General features: G+C 38.9%; 1 protein-coding gene across 2 annotated transcripts in view; it reads left to right on the forward strand.

Moving 5' to 3' along the window:
• Positions 1–22,467, forward strand: part of GPC6 (glypican 6) — a 1,006,549-nt gene that overhangs the window by 658,815 nt on the left and 325,267 nt on the right. For both annotated transcript variants that reach the window (XM_045839077.1, XM_045839078.1), the window contains exon 4: positions 21,976–22,141. In XM_045839077.1, the coding sequence (XP_045695033.1) occupies positions 21,976–22,141 (166 nt within the window). The remainder of the gene's footprint in view (positions 1–21,975; positions 22,142–22,467) is intronic.

Genomic DNA, 22,467 nt, shown 5'->3' on the forward strand with positions numbered 1-22,467 from the left:
CTCAATATTGACGTAGATTTATCTGAATTTATTCTAGAAATTAACCTGTTGTTATTTTGCCAGAATACCTCCTTATTTCAAATCAGTTATCAATATATTAGAGAGACATACTGGGATTAGTGACATAAAGCACGGAGAATTGTAGCATAAAACGTTTAAGAACCCTGAATGCCACAGACAGTTCCTTACGAGTTCCATGTTTCAGTGTCTATGCAGAAGGGGGAAAGGTTCTCATGGTCTTAAAATACATGATGACATAGCAAATCTTCAAATGTTAGCAGAAGATGTTGTAATTTTTTAGAGTTAATGGGAGATCTGAATGAGGCATGGAGATCTCACAGGCACTTTGTGGAGTTCGACCCTGAGTTTTCTCAACTGAAACTGAAAATATCCTTCTGAGGCCTGAAAGAGGGAAAAGACCAATTTTAAAGTGCTCTAATTTTTCCTACATGGCTTGCACACCACTAATGAAAAATCATTTTCAGGGGACATTGGGTAGGGAACTGCTATTATTTCAGATCCGGGCAGTTAAAGAAATCCACAGTAACACAGTCGTCTTGAAAGAGGCAGAAACCGACGAAAGTAATTCACATCCAGCTGTGAACAATAATAGTCTGAAGACACAGCGAACAAAACCACAGGCTCCTTTTCCAGGGCTGGCGGTCACGGTCAATAACAAAGTCACAGCTAAGCAAGTGGCGTGTGCTTCCTCCCATGTTGGCAGCTCCAGTCAATAAAGTGTAATTGGAACCTGCCAAGAAGACAGTGTGTCAAAAGCGTGTTTAAGCAGACACTTAGATGCTGAACCGTTTGTGTAAAAATTGAGCACATAGTCTAATTATACGTTGAAGAACTTGAAGAAGATAGAATATTGTGTCTTTGCCCTGGAGGAGACTTCCGCTGCTGAACCTGGACAACTGCATCACCAGAGCCAGGTCAGAAAAGAGGAAGAAGGGCCCATACCCCACAGACGGGCGTGGCTCTAAGTAAATCTCGAGAGGAGGGGTTGGAAAGAATGGCCTCTGTCTCTTTGACTGGGATAAGCAACAAGACTAAAATATCATTTCAGTCCATCTCCTTACAAGATACACAAGTGAAAAGAGGGCTTTCTAAATGAAGTCAACAAACAGCAACGTTTTTATCTCGGCCGGACTGGTGGTCAATCTACCTGTGTACTGGTCAATCATACAGTCTACTATTGAATTGAAACGTTCTTGACACTCAAGAACGTTCTTTCTTAATGACATTAAGAAAGAGAAGGAAGGCAAGATGTTCACTTCGCTTTGACTGGATATGCAAAGTGCAGAGAAAAAGTTACGTCAGTTCTGAAGATCGTGGACATGCTTTCGATCATCATTATCCCCTTTTGCGACTCCAGAACCTGAGGCTTCCAGAGAATCAGCGCGTGCCTTTCTCTGGCTGTCTCTCTTCTGAGGCTGGAAAGAATGTCCAGTTGGCACGTCTGAGCTCTGTCCTGTTCTGAGATCCAACAGATTTCCCTTGGTAGTTGTATTACTCAGAGAATGCGCTTTACTGCTCATAGCACGCAATCCAGGATACAGGCTGATTAATGAACTGGTTCGTTAACTAGAATAAATAAAGCAGGGCCTGCGATGGCTTTCTTCCACACAACTTAGCATTTCACCGACAAAATTGCATTCATAAATCCAGCTTTTTCATGGAGTAATCTCAACGTCCCTCCACGTCATCTTGCTGATAGATTGGGCCTTGTCCACATAGTAAAGGCTGTGCTGGAAAGGAAAACTTTATTTATAGCCCAGATAAATTTAACATGTTGTAAGTATAGAGAAGGCCAGAAAATTGTTTGCACACTGTTTGCCTTATCTGCATCTCAATTCATATCAGATAATTAAAGGGGTCATTCATCAAAAGAGACACTAGACAAACAGCGTCTGGGACGGACATCCCGGGTGATGCCTGACAAGTGCTGATGGCTGCGGTGCAGGCCAGCCCGACACCGGCCCGCTCCCACGCCGCCACCCTCGTCCCGTGTGTGGGAAACTGGCCAACAGCACTTGGGACATATTGGAGCACACAGCTACTTTAGTTATTATATGCTATGCTATGATATGATATGATATATTTTAAAGATTTTATTTATTTATTTTTAGAGAGGGGAAGGGAGGAAGAGAGGGAGAGAAACCTCAACGTGTGGTTGCCTCTCACATGCCCCGACATGGGGACCTGGCCTGCAACCAGGCATGTGCCCTAGACTGGGCACTGAACTGGTGACTCTTTGGTTCGCAGGCCCCCACTCAATCCACTGAGCCATACTAGCCAGGACTGGAGCATGCAGATAGTTTAATTGAAACTAATTCTTTTTTAGATTAAAGAACACATGCCTTATGATGATCAAATGGCTGATTTTTGAATGCTTTTGTTTCCTAAATTATTTCGTGCATTCCCTCTTACTGGATGTATCATTAGAGAATACCTATAGTCAAGTTTTAAATGAAAACTCTTTATGGATAGTTTCACTTCTGACTATGTCAGAATGGAGAATGCAATGACCAGAAAGATCAAAGTCAAGCTTAAGGTTTGATACAATGTACGGTGACCTGTAGGCCTCGAAATCTAAGTGCTGGTTAGAAACACATGAACTGATAACTCCTAGAACCCAATTAGAATGTAAGATTGAATCAGGATTTCAGGAGGTATGGGAAACGACTGGTATTTCAAGAAGATAAAATAGATTTTTGTTGATTGCTCTTTATACGTAGTATATCTTTCACCTTCTTTATAAAATTATTTCCCAGTTGGATTGCATTTTAATATGTCAACATTGGCATCGTAGTTTATGAAGGCCATTTTAAGCTTTTATGATGGTTCTGGAGAGAGTTCTGTGAGGACCTGCATAAAATAGCAGCCCCTTTGGAACCCATATTTCTATTGTCTCCCTGGCTCTTTGTCCAGTCTCAGTACTGTTTCAGTCCTTAAGCCTCTCCCCACTTTAAAAGGTCCCATACAGAGTCACCATAAAAAGCTACTGTATAGAATGACTAGGGTCTTTGCAAGGTTGCAGAGGTGGGTGTAGTAACATTCACTGTATAGAGGGCAAAGACACAGGGGGCAGGGGCTGTTTGTCCAGGTGGGCAACTACCTCATCAGTCACAGGACATAAACGAGTCATGTTAGTTCCCAGGACTCAGTTTCCTCACCCAGAATTCCCTTGACCCTGTACTTTTGCATCAAGTCCGCATTGTCAAGAAGTAGCCCAAGTACACAGTTATAAAAATAATTCCTAGAAGACTGAGTTGGTGTATTATTTTGCTCATATCCCTTTCTCTTCAGCTAATCTGCATCCGCTTCTTTTGACATCGTCTTCTCAAGTGAAGTACATACCCTCTTAAACATTTTCTGAGGGCATGATTTATTTCTGATAAGTGTCTACTTTTTTCAACAGTCTTCAGTACTCTCTTCTTTAAAAAAACACCGTATTGTGCTGAGTACTTTGATTATGAAATGCAAATGATATTGAAATTCCTCCTTTCCTAAGGGCAGAAAAGATATTAACCACCCACTTGTTTATTGGCACTAGTTAATAGCTACAGCAAATGAACATGAAAGATAGCACCAAACCTTAGTGTTTTAATGTTTTACATAAAGGAAGCTGGCACGTTAAACCAGAACCCCCATTAAATTAACTCGTGTCGCTTATATACCATTCAAAAGCAAAAATGTATGTTTCTCTGAGTGTACTTTAATGATGTTGACCTTGAAGTAGTTTGAAACTGTGAGCTATGTTTTAGTCTCCACTGTTTACTAGTTGCATGACTTTGAACAAGATATTTGGCCTTTCTTCCTTCGGCTTTCTGAGATAAAATGGAGATCTCAAAGGGCAATTTCAAGTTTCACATGAGATCCTGTTTTTGGAAGATTTTTGAAAATTGCAAAATACCGTGTAAAGGTATTTACTATCTCTCAGCAATTGAACTTATTTACTATTTATGTTGGCATGAGAAATTTTTATTCTCCTGTCTTTCGTTTTCAAAAAATAAATATATAAAACATCTTTCTCAAGTCCTAATTCCCTCTACAGTCACTATGCTATTACTCTGATTAAGAATCAATTTTTGAAGGAATTGTCTTCAATAATCAACTTTAAATCTCCAAAACGGACTCATGCCCTGGCTCTGATCATCTTCTTTCAAACGCCTGGCATCACACGACAAGAGTAAGCACACCATTCTCGAAGTTCCTCCGGTGGTTGTTAGTGTATTGCAACTAGGCACCATGATCCTTCTTTCATTCCTTCCTTCATTTGTTCAAACACTCATGCGTCCAGTGATTCAACAAGTATGTATTCGCCCTTCGCTGGGGTTTGGCACGGTTTCAAGGTCCTAGAGCCCGAGCAGTGAACAGGGAATGCACTGGAGGAATCCCTGCCCTCTGTGGTCTTATATTCCATGGGGAGACAGACAATAAAATCATGGATATTTATAGCTTTTACTCGCTTCGTGTCTTTGTACGCTGCCCATGTGCAATGCACTGATGCTGCTGCTGAACGCAGAGGGGCTTGGAAGGTGATGCAGAGAGAGTCGTCACAGTCACTGCCCAGTCCTTTTTCTGAGTCTCACTGTCCTCTCCCCAGCCCTTGTGCTCCTTAAATAGACTCTATCTGATGGTTGATCTTTGTCAACCTTACTCTCTTCAAGTATTCTAAGAAGTTTTTCTAATTAATAAAACAATTTCCATTGCTATATTAAAATGTTATGGCAATGTTTAAGTTGTTTGAGAAGCTGGACTTCCAGGCCCCAGGGTGTATTAATTCCCTCTTCATCATGGGGCCCCGTCATAACAAAGGATGTCAAAATCTGATGGATAGGGTTTGGGTTTTTTTTTTAAGTTTTAAAGGGACATTTCTTTAACTTCTATGTGCATCTAACCTACGTTTTTTAAAAGAAAGAATCAGATCATATAGAATTAAAGTAACTTTTCAAAAAGAAGAAGACATTGTATTGATAATACCATCCCTCCAACAAAGCACGTATTTTTATTTTTCTGGGATCAAGTGCATTCCAAAAGTCTTCTACTGTCAAGTAAATTATAACATCATCCAATTTGTTGCTTCTCTGTTCTACTCTCTACCCAGTAACAAAAACTGTCTTTCTGAAACACTGCCTATTTTCACTTCTTACACAAACACACTTACATACAACCATTAAGTGACTTTGAACCATATGCTCACACACAAAATGGTGACAATGTATCCCTTCAAGAAATGACCAAAAGCAGAATTAGTAATGGCCCGATATAATTGCCTTCACACTTTTTGCTTGTTTCCTCCCTGAAATACTTTGGAAAATGCATATACTCTCAAGGAGCTTTTTAAGTTATCTAAAATGTTTACGGAACTTCAAATAGTTGCCATGTTGTAAATATTGACAGCTGACATGTGATAGGGCATTGCTCTCTCAAACACATGAAGTGAAATAAAAATTTAAGTATCTCTGTAATATGTGATCAATTATTGTCCATCTAAAATGACATAAACAAATTTTTCTTTATAGGTGTTTTTTTCCTGAATTAGTGTTTTTATTCAAATTCCCTCATAAAAATGTATGTTAATATAATACAAATCTATGTCTTACGAGTTTAATAACAACTCTATCATTTTGAGGACAAATGTATTTATGTAATAAAATTAATTTTTTAAAAATTTCCATGACTATAAGGCTTCAAATGCTAACATTTTCTTTTAGATTGAGTTAGCATTATAGTTACTATTGGTACTAAATTGACCAAAACCACACAAATATCTCACATTCTTTGATTATTAAAGTTTAAAAGTCAATTTCTGTTGCAAATTCTTGTCTTAATGAAATGGTGGGATTTCCCCTCCCCGCTCCAAGTGGCTCATAACCCTGTGGATGAACTTTTCTTCTGTAGAGAATTGTTCTGCATCAGTTCCTCCCCTTCGTATTATTATGGAGTATGCATTAAGAAACATTATTCAGATAAGCGGTTAGCTAGGCATAAAAAGAATGTTGTTAGAGCAAAGTCACTCAAATCTTTGAACTTCTTCCAAGCTATAGGCCAAAAATAACACAGGAGCTCTCTTCAAAACTTATTTTTAATAATCTAGCAGCTGACAGTTTGATTAGGTCCTCTTTCATTTTTGTTGAAAGCAAAAAATTAAAAGCTCTCTGCTTTGTAAGGAATCTGTCACCTGGCTTCTCTACATGGGTAAGATTCTGAATTGTTCCTAGCATCCCACCTTAATTTCTGGTCTTTAGGTACTTACCCTGCAGCACCATGCATCATGTGACATTGAAGGATGGAAGCAAAGCGGACAATGTCTTTTTTGTGACTTGTCGGACGTAGATGTAGAAGAGATGGCCTCAAGAGCAGGGTTCGTCTTGGCAAATCTGTCTTAGGAAAGAATTCACATAGAAGTTGAGGATGTATGAGTGAAATCTCTTAAAACTGCCTCTGCAGCCCTGGCTGGCTTGGTTCAGTGGGTTGAGCACAGGCCGCGAACCAAAGTGTTGTAGGTTAGATTCCCAGTCAGGGTACATGCCTGGGTTGCAGGCCATGACCCCAGCAACCACACATTGATGTTTCTCTCTCTCTCTCTCTCTCTTTCTCCCTCCCTTCCCTCTCTAAAAATAAATAAATAAAATCTTAAAAAAAAAACTGCCTCTGCTCAGGTATCTCCTGGAAAGGCCTCGTGTATCCTATGTAGGGCCCAGTGGCCAGGAGAACAGGAACAGTATCTTTCTTTCTAGAAACTGGATGGTGGCCTGAGATGGACCGTGTGTGGGTGGTCCCTGGACACGGGACTCAGGAAGGCTGTCCTGAGAGCCGGGAAGAGGGGTGGAGAAGAAGGTATCATTCTGCTCTGGTCTGGGTCTCCATGATACTGACAACGAACGCAGTTCAGTTGGCCTTGCTGTTAGACTCATTACACATTCTGATAGAAATTTTCAGAATCAATCACCAGGCTCTATAGATTATACTCCTGTCATTTCATTTCCTGTTAGCATAGTAAACAGACAGTATTCAAATCATTCACGCTATCCTCAGAGCCTGCAAAAACAAACCAAAAGTGGAGGTCAAATAATCTCTGCATATGACAAGAGAAAATCTGATTTCTGTTTGTCAAACACGTGACGATCCTGATGAAATCTGGATGATTTAAACCTGATTTAATGAAAAAGATTAAAAATGAATTCCAGCGAAAATTTAGAGCAGAAACCCTAAAACTTCCTTTAGGAATGACTTCAAAAAATCAGATTTTCTTCCTAAGTGCATTAAGTGCATTTAATATTCCTCTACTTTATGTAGAGGTTAATATCAGAAGGCCAGAAGCAATAAAAATGCTGACCAGAAGATATGGTAAAATCCAGTTTTTACCTGTCTTTAAGCTTTTCTCTATTAACAAAATAAGGTGCCCCTATGAAACCAAATTACTTCTTTCAAGTTACAGAATCTTTAAAACACTGTCCTAAAAGGCATTACTTATAACATGCAACAAAGTTAGTTACCAATGGACTCTGTTACATATGTGGATAGGGGGATAATTTATTTTTATGTTAAATTTTTTAATTTAAAAATAAAAATTACAACAATTTTAGTGAGAATACATAAGACAATTACCTACAAGAATTGCAAAACATACCAGACACTGTTTATTTCTATTTTTTTATCCAGTAATTTCAGTTCTAGGAGTCTATCCTGGAGAATAATCTAAAATACAAATATGCACAAACTATCTCCAAAGTATTACTCATAATGATGGAACAGTGGGAAGAGATGTCCTAACTGCTTTGGTAAAATAAGGAGAGCTCTAGGAGAAAATACCACTGAAACCATTGATGAAAAAAATGAGAAATTGCTCTTGATACGTTGAGTGAAGAGAGAAAAACAGAACAGGGAAGGATGCTTCACACTGATGGTGAGACGCACGTATGCGTGGGTAAGTGACCGGAGCATCTGAACAGTGAGGTGACTTTCTTTAAACTTGGTACGGTGACTCCTTCTCACCCAATAGCTTTAACTCTGGTGTTTCCTCCGTAAAGCCGTTCCTTATGACTGTAGCCTAAGTTTCTTGCAGGACCATGATTTTATTCTTTACAACTCCGCTCTTTTCATTTGTAAAAAGAAAGAGGTCTGCTTATTTGCTTATATAATTTGTCTGAATTTTAAGATAGTGCATGCACCTGAGGGAGAAGGGCACTTCTGTTTACCCAGGACCACTGGCCTGGTAGCGGGGCCAGGCTGCAGCCTGGGCAGCAGACACTCAATGAATCCGTATGTCGTAAGTCGTATTAGCGATGGCGCCTGGTGTTCTCCAGCCCTCCCTCTCTCTCTCCGCCCCCACCCACTCTCTCTCTCTCTCCCTTGCTTTCTTTAGGTGTCTGTGCTTCCATGGGAATACGCAATAAACTAATCCATTTTGTTAGATGTTTATGTTTGCAGTAACATATAAACTATGGGATACTAGTATTCCAGCAGAAAAACCTTTTTAGGAGCATTCATAAATTATGTATTTTGCTATCTTACAGGATCTAAGACACTGTGGGAAAGGTTCTTAGAACTCAGTGACATTGAACTTCATATTTCCACTTCAGCTTTGACCTAAAACTTAATCAGTGCTTTCATAAAGTTATTTTTATTTTGTTTCTCCATCGTCCTTTATCCCCCTGTACCGCTTTCCACCTACACCAACCCCCTCGCCTCCCCTCAGTCACCACACTGTTGTCAATGCCCATGAATTCTTTCTCTCTCTCTTTTCCCTTTTTGTGCATCCCTCCACCCCTTCACCCCCACCCCAGAGCAGTCAGCCTGCTCTCTGTCCGAGTCTGTCTCTGTCTTGCTTGTTAGCTCAGTTTGCTCATTGGATTCCGCATATGAATGAAATCAATAGGAAATAATGGCAAATGGCAGTTCTCAAATTTACATCATGAATTGAAATAACATGAGTCTAATAGAGTTTTTATTAGAAAATGGCATTATGAAGCAAATACCCCTAATAACTACTCAATTGATACAAAAGAAATGAATAAAATCATCCTGTCTTCACCACCCACAAATGGTCCTGAAGTTTTCAAAATGTACATAAAAGCATCAATATAGGAATCAACCACATGAAGTAATATTTATTGCTAAATTATCATGATGGGCAATGAAATACTATTTAAGTTTTTCAGAATACCTTCTTTTTTTTACCAAAACCCATCAAGAAGGACAGTCACCTCAGGGGCATGGCGCTGGGAGGGCTTTTTGGGGGGAAAGAATGTAGAAATGTTGAATGAGACTAGAAAATGTAGTTCTTCTCACGTCATCATTGTTTTGAAGTTATCACTGTGAAGTACTATTGCTTATTTCTGTATCAAATATGCTGTGATTTACACATTATTTCATCCTTCAAAATGAAACTTTCAAGACTGAAAAATTATTAAAGTGTCCCTGCATTATTTGGGGAACAACCTTTTCAGTGTGCCTTGACACTGAAAATTAGAAATAATATTTTTGTATCACTCTTAAACAAATAGTCCCCTGAACCATGTCATGGGGTTTTGCTTTTGTCGATATATTCTCACCTCCTTCACCCATTCCCAGAACTCTTGAAATACCTAAAATACAGAAAGCCACCCTATACCCAGTAACCCAGTGTAGACTCTTATCAAGTTGTCCTTAGAGGATGTTTCTGTAGATAAAAATGAGAGAAACACTGAATCCGTGAGAAACACTGAGTCCATAGCTGCTGAACTCCTCATGTTCCCAACGTTTCACTCTGTGCTTCTTTTCTCCACTGTGTGCTTCTCCTGTTCTCGGAGAGAACATTTCTAACAGTGAGCTTCCTGCTGGTCTGTTCTGGGTGAAATCGAGGTGTGCACGCACTCTCTGTTTCTTGGGCATTCAGCTGTGGGTCTTGCTCCCCAGTAACTTTGAAACCCACCGTTCATTTTCATTGCAGCACTTCAGGCGGCGCTAGTACATGGTGATGCTTGTGAAACGTTCATTGAATGGACTTAAGAACGAATTCATTTAGAGCCTTCCACTCCGTGAGAACAGGAAGAAGAGGGGGAAAGAAATGCTTTTTCTAAGTGCAGTGCTGTTTTTTCCCCTTTCAAAGATCCCCATCTTAGGTTTTTGTTCCTTTATTGTTTTGTTTTGTTTTGTTTTTTCTTGGAGAGCTGAGTCACCACCAGCCTGCCTTTGAGGGTCTCTTCAAGGGTCTCTTCGAGGATCCCGTCAGAGTTCCCCGCGCCCGTAGACATTTCCAAGTAGTGTTTTCTCCTTTGCCGCTGACGGGCTGCAGTTCAGCGGTCAGCCAGGTGATCAGAGCATGGCCCAACAGCGTTGAGTAATCAGTCTCCCTGAAACTGATGTTGCATTGTTCTCTTTCTTCTAATGTAGGACTTTTCCAGAAAAGGTTCATGCTGGTCCTTTGTGGGAGGAGATGAAGCATGGGAATTTCCCCTGGAAACACACCGATGCTTTGAGCCAGGGGATTCTCCCACAGGGCTCATTAGTACTTGGAATCACTAATTCTAACCAGAATGACAGGAAGTCATATTAGTATTCATGGAGCACTGTTGACAGGTTTCGATAGATTGATAGATGGTAGATAAAATTAACCAAAATCCCATACCCATGTGTTCGGCTTCAAAAATTACAAAACACCACAATATGATGTGTATTTATTTTCATATTATTCAGCTCCCACCAAATGGCAGCTCCTTGGAGTAGGCATTTAAAGTTGCACAAGTTCCAGACAGAATGATTGATTGGATTGTACGTTCTTGGTAATATCGCATCCCCTTACTTTCAGAGCAGGTTGTGTGTACTCCAAAGCAGATACATTATAAATATGTTAGTACCCGTGGACAGAAGCTAGAAATTCATAGCTTTTACCAAAGTGGATTATCACATCAATGACTCATATTTAAACCCACCGTTAAAAGGTTTCTCCTAAATGAAGTAATATTTCAGCTATAATTTCTAACTGAAAAAGACAACTATTCCCAGATGAGACACTTAGGGATCTTATTTTACATTCTATGTTCACATTTTGACAATTTACATTTGGGTGAAGTTCAGAATGTCAAGCAGACTGCCCGAATAAAAGACTTTATCGCAAGACCTCCTAATGAGAGAGCAAGGTAAAATTAATATGGTGTTGTGCTCTGTTGGGTAAACATATTAGAAAGCCCTGTGAACTATATATTTAGTAGAAAGAGATGTTTCAGTCCAATGATGGAAAATAACCACTCTGTGTGTGTGTGTGTGTGTGTGTGTGTGTGTGTGTGTGTGATTTAAGTGCTATTTGGAACTGTTCCCATCTATTAAGTGAGTAATAACATACATTCACTAATTGCTATGGCAGTTTCATTTATGTTTTAGGGAATAAAATTAAGTACAGAAACTGTAGATGTAGGTATCATTGGATTTGTGACATAATATGATAAAAAATAAGAGAAATGGCAAGAACTGACGCAGCTCTAACACACCTCACTTTCCATGTCCTGGTTTTATTTGTAAGTGTTTCATGGCATTGACATTACTTAAGCTTGACTTTGGAAATTCTGCAGTTACGGTTTGGTTTTTAGGCATGTAAATTATGTCTGTTGCTTTTCTCCCACACCCAGCAAGTGCCGTCATCATTCCATGGCTTTCAGATGCTTCGTAAGCCTCCTCCTTTTGTGGGGAGATTTCTAATTAAGGATATACACTTTTTTGAAGTTGGCTGAATTCTGGTCACTGTGGTGCTATAAACATTTGTCATTCATAGAGGAAACGTTTTTCCTTCAGGCTGTGATTTGTGATTCATAATTGTTTCCTGTCTTGTCTGTGTTCTCTCTCCATGGTACAAGATGGAGAGATGATAGTTTCAGTGCACACGCATTTGTTGACATGTGTATGTATACAAATATGCAGTCCACATCCAAAGGCCCAAAGGTTCTCCGTCTGCATGCATGGGAATGCGTCTTCACCAAACCACCATTAAGCAACAGTTGAAATAGTAATAGGTGTCTTCTTGAAAGAAAATGTTATGTTATTCAGGTACGCACATCAAACCACTGTTGGTATCATGTAATTTGAGGTTTATATTTATATAACTATTTTAATGTAACTCCATGGGTAAACATAGCTTCTGGTTAGTAATTAAGAACTGTGTCTTTAGCGCTGAAAAAAATTGTAAAGCTTACAAATATAGTAGTAGGAACGTATTTGTTAATGGTACTTCTATCATTATGTTTAGACAACTTTATTGAGATATAATTTGCATATGTACAGTTCACTCATTTAAAGTGTAGATGTCAGTGATATTTAGTATATTTAAATGCAGCACTGGACAGCCATTACTGTTCTCCCGATCTAATTCTAGAATCACACGAAAACTCGTACCTATGAGCAGTCATTTGCCACCCTCCACCCTTGTTTCCCTACTTCTGCACCCCAGCTCCTGCTATCCACGAATGAAGTTCCTGTCTCTCTGGATTTCTCTATTCTGGACATATTGTATGAATGGATTCATACAATGCATGCTCTTCTATAACTGGCTTCTGTCGTATAGGATAGTGTTTTCAAAGTGCATCTATGTATCAGAATTTCATTACTTTTAATTGCTGAAGAATATTTCATTGTATGGATATACCACCTGTAGTTAATGAATGCATTTATCGTCTGATGCACATTTTGAATTGTTTCCAGTTCTTGGCCATTATGAATGATGCTTCTGTAAACATTAATATATAAGTTTTGTGAGATGTATAATTTCAGTTTCCTTGAGTAGAATTCTTGGGTCATGCAGCAGTTTCATGTTCCCAAGATGACTGTTATTCCCATCAGCAATAAATAATGGTTTCAATTTCTCCACATCTACATCAACACGTGTTATTGTCTTTCTTATTCTAGCCACATTAGAAGCATGAGTGATACCTCATTTTGATTTGTGTTCTCTGGTGACTTAGGATGTTGAGCATCTTTTCAGGAGCTCATAAGCCATTTGCATATCTTCTTTGAAGAGATGTTCATTCGAGTCCTTTACCATTTTTTAAAATTGGGTTGTTTGTGATTTTTTGTAGACTTGTAGGAGTTCTGTCTATATTTTGTATATATTCTCTTATCAGATACATATGATTTGCAAATATTTGCTTCCATGTGTAGGTTGTCTTTTTCACTTTCTTAATAATGTTCTTTGATGAACAAATTTTTTCATTTTGATGAAGTCCAGTTTACCCTTTTTCTTTTGGTGCTGTATTTAAGAATCCATTGCTAAATCCAAGATCATCCAAATTTACCCATATTTTCTTCCAAGAGTTTTATAGATTTTGCTCTTATATTTAGGTCACTGATCCACTTTGAGTAACTTTTGTGCATGGCATTAAGTACGGTCCAACTTCGTTTTTATTCTTTCCCCATTGATATTTACACTCTTGAGAAAATCATTTGGCCAGAAGTGTATGTGTTTATTTCTGATCTTTCAGTTCTATTTCAGTAAATTATATGCCTATCATTACACTAGTGTAACATTATTTATTATTATTGTTGTTGTTGTTGTTGCTGTAAAAACATGAGCTATACCCTCATAAGTTTTTAAGTGTTTAGTACAGTATTGTAATCTCTGCACGTTGTTGTGCAGAACATTCCTAGAACTTGTTTAACATGCATGACTAAAACTCCATACCCACGGAACTGCAACTCCCCACTTCTCCCTCCCACTCAGCCCCTGGCTATCACCATTCCACTCACTGCTGCTGTGAGCTTGACCACTCTAGGTATCTCATATAACAGGAACCACGCAGTATGTGTCTTTCTATAACTGGCTTGTGTCGCTTAGTAAAATGTCCTCAGCATACATCTATGTTGTCACATATTGCAGGGCATTTTTAAAGGCTAAATAATATTCCATTGTATGGATATACCATTTTTTTATCTATTCATCAGTTAATGGACATTTAGGTTGTTTTCACCTCTTGGTTATTGGGACTAACACTGCAATAAACATGTCAGTGAAAAGGTCTCCTCTAAAGCTAGTTTTCCATTTTTTTCAGTAGATACTAAGAAGTAGAACTGCCAGATAGTAGCAGTGTTTTGGTTACTTTTGCTTTGTACTAAGCTATAGTAAGTTTTGAAATCAGGAAGTGTGAGTGCCCCAAATGTGTTCTTTATTTTTAACGTTGTTTTGACTACTTTGGTCCCTTGTAATTCAATATGAATTTCAGAATAGAGTTTTTCCACTGCATAAGGAAAAACTATTGGAATTTTAATAAGGTTTGTAAATTATAGCTAATTTACAAGTTCATTGCAAATCTGAGTAGTGGCTGTCTTAACAATATTGCCTTCTATGACACAAACACAGGATATTTTTCCACTTATTTAGGTCTTCTTTAATTTGTTTCACCAATATTCTATAGCTTTCAGTGTACATTTCTATCACCTTCTTGGTTAAATTTATTCCTAGGTATTCTATTATTTTGGACGCTATTATAAATGGAATTGTGTTCTTAATTTCCTTTTCAGATTGTTCATTGATAGTGTATAGAAACTTAGTGGGTTTTGTGTGCTGATCCTGCAACTTTCCTGAATTCATTTATTAGCTTTAGTCATTGCATGTGTGTGTGCTTTGGCATTTCCTACCTGTAGGATCATGCTCTCTGTGAATAAAGATGGTTTCAATTCTTTGTTTTTCAAGTTCGGATACCTTTTATTTCTTGTTTCTTTAGCTTAGTGACTGTAGCTGAAATTTTCAGTGCCATTTTGAACAGCACTCATCAGAAAGGCCCCTTGTCTTGTTCCTGATCTTAGGGGGGATTTTTCAGTCTTCCAACATTGAGTATGACATCAGCTGTAGGTGTTTCACAAATGCTCTTTATCTTGTTGAGGAAGTTCCCTTCTATCCCTAGTTTCTGTATGTATTTATCATGGAAGTGTTGGACTATGTCAAAAGCTTTTTCAGCATCAATTGAAGTGGTCATGTGGTTTTCGTTTCTCTGTTCCATGAATATGGTGTATTACAGTGATTGATTTTCTGTGTTGAACCCTTGCATTCTTGGGATAGATCCCACTAGGTCATGGTGTATAATGTTTTAATAAGCTGTTGGCTTCTATTTCCTAGAATGTTGTTAAAGATGTTTGTCCTCTATGTTTGTAAGAGTTATTGGTCTCAGTTTTCTTCCCTAATTATGTCTTTATTTGGCTTTGGTGTAAGGTAATGCTGGCCTCTTAGAATGAGTTAGGAAATATTTCCTCATCTTTTTTTTTCTTGGAAGTGTTTAGGAAGACTTTTGGTTAATTAATCAAATGTTTGGTGGAATCCATGAGTGAAGCCATCTGATCCAGGAATTTTCTTTGCTGGAAAGCATTTGATATCAATTCAATCTCTTTATTTGTTATAAGTCTAATCACATTTTCTATATTGTCATGATTCGATCTTGGTAGAATGTTTCTAGGAATTAGTGTATTTCGTCAAGAGTAATTTGTTGATGTATATACTGGTTTCCTAAGGCTGATATAACATATCAGCACAAAATGAGTGGTTTAAAAAACCAGAAATTCATTCTCTAACAGTTCAGGAGGCAAAAGTCGGAGATCAAGGTGTCAGCAGAATCAATTCCTTCTGAAGACTCAGAGGGAAAGACAGCTCTGCGCCTCTCTCCAAGCTTCTGGGAGAAGAAAGATCTCAAATCAATAACGTCACTTTATACCCTAAGAAACAGAAAAAGAAGAACAGATAAAACCAAAGGGTGTTTTTTAATTTTTTATATACTTCTTTATTTTATAGTAATTTTCTATTATCACTTTGTCTCCATTTAATCTTTATTATTTCCTTCTTTTTGCTGACTCCGGTTTTTGTTTTCTCTACTTCCTTAAGGTGTAACATTAGGTAAGTGATTTGAGATACTCTCTTTTAGTATAGGCATCTCTGGCTATCAGTTTTTGCATGTTGTGTTTTCATTTTCATTCATCCATGTATTTTCTAATTTCCACAGTGATTATTTCTTTAACCTATTAGCTGTATGGAGTATGTAGTTTAAGTCCCACACATCTGTGAATTTTCCAGTTTTCCTTCTGATACTAATTCCTAGTGTTATTTCATTGTAGTTCAGAGAAAATACTTAGTATGATGGCAGTCTTTTAATATTCTTGAGGTTTGATTTAGCAATGCTTTGCTTTTAACTGAAATTTAGCATTTTCTTTATTAAAAAGCACTCTCCCAGTTGCTGTTTTTTTTTTTTTAATGAGGTCTGAGTTCTGAGAAAGGGGCTACTGTCGTTCGTCTCCTGGCTTCCCGGGGCTGCAGGGGAAGGACTGCTTCTCGGCGTTTCCTACCCCACATGTCTGAGCTGTCACTCACCTCCCTCGCTCTTCTTACAGACACCTGCCGCGTGGCTGCCTTCTGAAGCCACTGCTGTCACCACCTGCTTCCCAGTTTGGAGTCCCGTGCCCTTTCGTGGGGGTTTTCTTTACACTGCGCTTACCCAGGACAAATAATTCCTTCCCTGAAATGATCTGGAAATCAATACATTGCAAGCATCCCAACCCTGGTCCAGACACTCTCCATAAATGTGGGAAAAATGAGAGCTGCGTGAGTGAACAGGGAAGAAGCAAATTTAAGTTCTCATGAACTTACTACAAAGCCTACGTTCAGGCTGCTGATTGGCAAAGAATTATAATTGAGATTACTTAACAGGAAAACAACTCTGAATGTAATTCAGTCATTCTTGAGGGATTTAAAAGACACTTCGGAGGCTGGTGATCTACTGAGGTGATGAGCAGAAACATCCCGTCGTTTCATGTGACTATAGATTAGACACTGTGTAGAATGGCATCGGCTCTTGTTCAAAAGAACACATTTGGAATTTATCTTAGTTAAAGAATTCACTTCCATTTAACTTGATTTTCTTTTTGGAGCAGGAACTAGGTATATTTACTTTATCAATTGGGCTATATTATATCCATAAAAACAAACTGTTGCTAGGTATATTTTCATTGCGTGTAAATATAATTTTATAACTTGCACGTGTTTCCTTGCTTTTTAAAAATATCCTAAGAGGCTGTCTTATTTTACGTTGGCTACTGTCAGGAACTGCTCATGCGAGCCCCAGCGCATGGATGGTGGTCTGGACACGGAAAGCTTACGTGTGTTAAAGACCTGTGATAAATTGCTATTATACAGTTAAGGGTAGGCTATGTCTCCCGTGACATTTAGGAAACAGAAGTATTGGCTGTAACACCCTGACACCCGCGCCTGGCCGAGTAGAGTCTCAGCGCTCTCTCCTGGCACAGCTGTATGAAGAGTGCTTTCTGAATGCATTGCCATGTTTCAGTGCATCTTCCTTTAGCCTTTTGAAAAAGAAACACAAATAACCACAAAAAAAACTCACCAGGTTATAAACTATGAGTTCAAATATTATGCTATTATATTATTATTTCTCAAATGTTATTAGTATTTCTCAAAATTAGTCAATTATAATATCAACTATAAAAGATCATTTATAAGTCATTTCTTACATTCAAACAGCATCACAGCAAGTGAACCGAAGAACTAAGTCCCAGAGGGAAGGATTTTATATTGAAATTGTACTTGATTGACTCACAAATGTGTGTGTCTATCCTTCCAAAGTGGATACTGGGGTAGGAAGCATGGACTGTGTTCTTTTTCCCTGTAATGTTATCAGTTCTGACAAAGGGTTCCTACTGAGGAAGGACAGAAGGTAAAAGTTATGTGAGAAAACAAATGCAAAAAGATTATCAGTCACAACTTACTATTTTTTTTTACTTTGGCAAACTATCTTTTCTATACCAAGCTAGTACCACTTTTATAAACATATCAATTTGCCCTCTCACTTATTTCCCAATATACTTTGAATATCTAGGAAGCTACAGATACATTTTATTTCTTTTTCTTTTTTCCTATATTTTTTATTACTTATGCTATCACAGTTGTCCCTCCTTTGCCCCCTCCACTGCCCGTGTCCGTGGGTCACGAGTACGTGCCCTTTAGCCAATCCACTCACCTCCTTCCATATCACCAGCTATTAAGAAAATTCAACATTTTGTTTCTCAAAATAAATTGTATTCTTTATTTTTGCTCAGTGAACACAATATTCTTCAGTAGAAAAAAAATTAATAATCTACCAAATGTACAAATTTGTGGTGATATGTGTTTGAAAAGTAGGCTATTCTAAATTTTAAATGTGAGTTTTTAAAACTCTTTTATTTTGGTGTTGCCAAATATACAGATTCATTACTATTTCAGAATTGTTTAATTTTTTAGTAATGTGTATATTCCAGAGACCAGCTGATTAATGCTATGGATCTGATACATACTAGAACTTATTGTGGCCGGAATACGAGTATGGACATCATTCAGAGAAAACTTTAAAAGTACATAATGTACGTAAATTTAAAAGTACTTAATGCACCTATTGGAATAACCAAAGTAAAAAAACAGTGACAAGACCAAATACGGGCACTCATGTGGGGAACACTGGGTCCCTCACCCGTTGCTGGGGGAGATATAAAGTGTTCACAACCGATCTTGAAAACAGTCTGGCATTTTCTCACAAAATTCTCCATGCACTAACCATTGGAACCATCCCATGCATTCCTGAGCATGTATCCCAGGGAAATGAAGACTGTGCGAGAACCTGTGCACGAATGCCCATAGAAGTTTTGTTCCCAGTAACCAAGTCCTATTCCTCATAGCAAAGAGTGAACAGGCAAACAAATTCTGCTACATCCAAACCATGGAATACTACTCAGCAATAAAAAGGAATGAATAGTGATCGGTGCAGCAGCTTGGATGGGCATTGACAAGGGTATTACGCTCAGTTTTCAAAAGTGAAGCTAAAAAGGTTTCTTACTGCATGATTCCATTTAAATAACATCCTTGAAGAGGACAATATTATAGAGATGGAAAAGAGGTCAGTGGCAATAGACGGCCAGGTGACAGGACAGGGGGGCGGGAGGTAGGTAGCCTAGGAGGGCCCTTACCTCATGACGGAAAAATTCTGTGTGTTGATTGTGGTGGAATTACAAAACTCTGTACCTGGGATAAAATTGCACAGAAGTGTACACACGTACAAGCACACACACATACTCCCAGAGGAACGCAAGGAGAAAAAGTCGTGAGAACAGAATAAGGTCTATACTAGTTAGCAGCAACGTACCAATGTCAAGTTCCTTTTTGTGACATTGTGCTACAGCTATTTGAGACACTGCCGTTGCGGGGAGGGGCGTGAAGGGCACCCGGGACACTACCGTTTTTGCAATTTCCTGTCGTTCCCTGTTGATTTGAAAATAAAAAAGGTTTTTTTCAAGTAGGTAAAACACAATTTTAAAATGCCATTAAACATTTAAAAAGAGAAATATCCCTTCACAGAATTGGCATTTAAACAACCTTCTTTTCAGAGACTGACTGCTAAAAGTCTTCAGTTTGAAGTGATAATTTTTTTTTAAATTTTAATTCAAGCACGCAATTGTGTCGATTCCAAAACTAGGGCCTGTGAACATGAAAGCTTCCACTTTGATCCTCTCCATTTCCTTCTGCAAACGGCCTTTATGTGACCAGGAAGGATGTCATTTCCAAAAGTGCCGAGAGAGCCACATTTAACTTGAGCAGCATTGTTCTTTCAGGTTTTTAAGGCTGTTCAATTTTCTCTGTGGGTTGCTACCCTGTTTGGAGACTCTTCTTAAATGTCAGGCTGAGAAAACTGTACGGCTTCCAACACAATAAAAAAATAAACAAACGTGAAAAAACAAAGCTGTGGAATTAATGTAATAAATAACCTTTAAAGACAACGTTAAAAAGCAACAACAATGGAACGTGAGATGTGTACCACCATCTGCTTCTTGTTTTTTTCCCGTCAGTATCAATGTGGCGAAGGAAACGGGGGAACGCAGCAGAGAGTCCAGCTCAGGGAGCTCTCGCTGAGCGCCTACCTCATAATCCTAACAGTTCCCAGTGATGTGCGTGTTTTACAGCGCGGGGTAGGGCATGCTGGGGCAAAGGAGTCCACCCCGTCCAGGGGATCTCAAATTTTCATCCCCAGTTTTGACAGCTGCCCCAGGTTTATCCTGGCCCACTGAGTGAGGAGAAGCAACATGTTATGTAATCCCAATGGCAAGGAAATCAAAGAACCCAACCAAGCTAAAGGAAGCATTACTTAGCCAGCTCATGAAAGTCAGGAGGTCTCTGGGGAAAGGCTGCAGGGTCAGGAGAGAAACTGGAAGCCTGTGGGAAACGAAATCCTGCGGACAAAGCTGTGCGGGACTGAAGGCACACCGAATAAGTAAAATGGGTAAGAATGGGAAGTTCTGCATTGATTCTGTATGCAGAGTGCAGAATATTCTCTCTGTTTCTGTGACTGACTTAGAACAGATGTAGATAAAGGACAATTTTAAAAAATACTACTCAATTGTGGATAAAATTTGGCATTTTCACCAAAATAGCCCGTCTGGAGAAGATGGTAATGGTGGCACTAATGTGCGTTCGAAGGAGAGTCACTGGATTCCTTACTTCTATTCTCCCTTTTTGTCTCTGTTTTACTGTTGGAAAATAAATTTTAGCATTGATGGTATTAAACCACTCTCTAAATATTCCTAATGAAAAAAGGTCAATTCTATTTTACTTCACTTACTTGATTTGCAGTACATAATGCGCTTCCTATTATAAATCATGTTGATTCTACTTTATTAAAGCGAACGTTAAATGACCAGGACAAGTAAAAAGCAAAAAGATATCACTATGAAATGAGTCAGAAATAAGATGAATTAAGAGATGGGTAGAAGGATGGATAGATGTGTTAAAAAGCAAGTGTAGAACCATATCAAATGTAGAATCTAGGAGTGGGAATGTGGGTGTTCTCTAGGAAAAACCATTGAACTTTTCTGTACATTAGAAAATTTTCATAAAACTTGGGGGGAAGTGTCAAACAAACCAACAAAAAGTAATTAGGACTTTCAGTGCCTAAATAAATAAATAAACCTCCAAGAAATAATGTATTAGGGACTTTGTCAGTATACCACATAAAGTTAAGAAAATATTACGAAAACCAAAACCTTGGATTAAAAACTTCAAATGTGGTTTCTATGAAAAGGCTAAGGTGACAGATTAGCTATAGTTGTTGAAAGTTTCCACTTAGGTGGAAATACCTTTTATTGCCCCACCTTTGTTAGGGGTGTTATTCTTTGTCAGTATCTGAATGTTTGCCTTTTCCTTATTCCCATTGTCAGTTGGTTAGTAGCTGCTCCGAATTCTATATACTGCAAGGTTCGCCCCTCACATTCAGCCCTGGATGCATTTTCCACCGAGTTCCAGGACTGCAAACCTTCAGGGGCCCGAAACCAGTGCCTTGGCAGCGCCGTCACTTTGAAGCTGGCTTGGATCTCAGAAATCCCAGACCAGTTGATATTGATCCTCTTCAAAAAGTTATGTACAGAGGAAGTGTATCTGGCAGCCTCCTTTAGAAACAGGGTCAAATAACCCCTTGGAAAATTTTCCAAAGGTGTCACATTAAACTTTAATAATACCTACATTTCTATGGGGCTTTTAACTTCGCAAATTGCTTTCCCATGCATTATCTCATTTCATGTTCTGTTGCAGCGAAACAGTGTCTAGGTTTTAGTGCTGAATTACAGTGACATAGATATCAAAATGTTGATGGGGACATTGCAAGAAAATTGATTATTACTGTGCCAAACACAAGTATTTAACAGGAATTACTGGCTTCAAGATCGAGTCTTACAAAGGGTTAAGTTTCTGATGGTTCCTTTAACTTTCTGTTCTTCTGCTGGAGGTTTACCAGAACTACTGAGTGAGAGAGAGAAAGAGAGAGAGAGAGAGAGAGAGAGAGAGAAGGGAAAGAGAGAGAGAGAGAGAGAGAGAGAGAGAGAGAGAGAGAGAGAGAGGGAGAGGGAGAGTGAGAGTGAGAGTTGTGTCATTTTTTCCCTTGCATCCTTCCTTCAGATTTTCTTTTCTTTGCGGTACACCTGCAGGTCAGCCCCACCCCAGGGTGCATCCGCGCCCTGATGAAGATGCTCTACTGCCCGTACTGCCGAGGACTCCCCGCCGTGCGGGCCTGCAACAACTACTGCCTCAACGTCATGAAGGGCTGCCTGGCCAATCAGGCCGACCTGGACACGGAGTGGAACCTGTTCATAGGTAAGGAGCGCTGCAGTGCGGGCGCCTGCCCGGGGGCGGGCTCGGAGCTGTGATGACTTCCAAGCGGTGATGACTTGCGGGGAAGACGGGAAGCTTTTCAAATCACAACACCAAGTAGCGTTTAGCAAAGGATACGCGTTATTTTTGCATTTTTCTTCTTGCTTTATTCTGAAAAGTAAGACTTGTATACCGTGAGCAACAGTCCTGTTAGAGGTTGTATAAGCCAGCAGCTGTACTGAGTTAGCTGATGACCCTGACGAAGCTGAAAGTAGCCTTGGTTGAATTTCGGTGAGCGTTCGGAAAGAGTCTCCTAAAAGAAATCCACA

The sequence above is a fragment of the Phyllostomus hastatus genome, unplaced genomic scaffold (assembly GCF_019186645.2).
Source record: "Phyllostomus hastatus isolate PE091 unplaced genomic scaffold, TTU_PhHast_1.1 phas_contig_29, whole genome shotgun sequence".
Taxonomy (NCBI): Eukaryota; Metazoa; Chordata; class Mammalia; order Chiroptera; family Phyllostomidae; genus Phyllostomus; species Phyllostomus hastatus.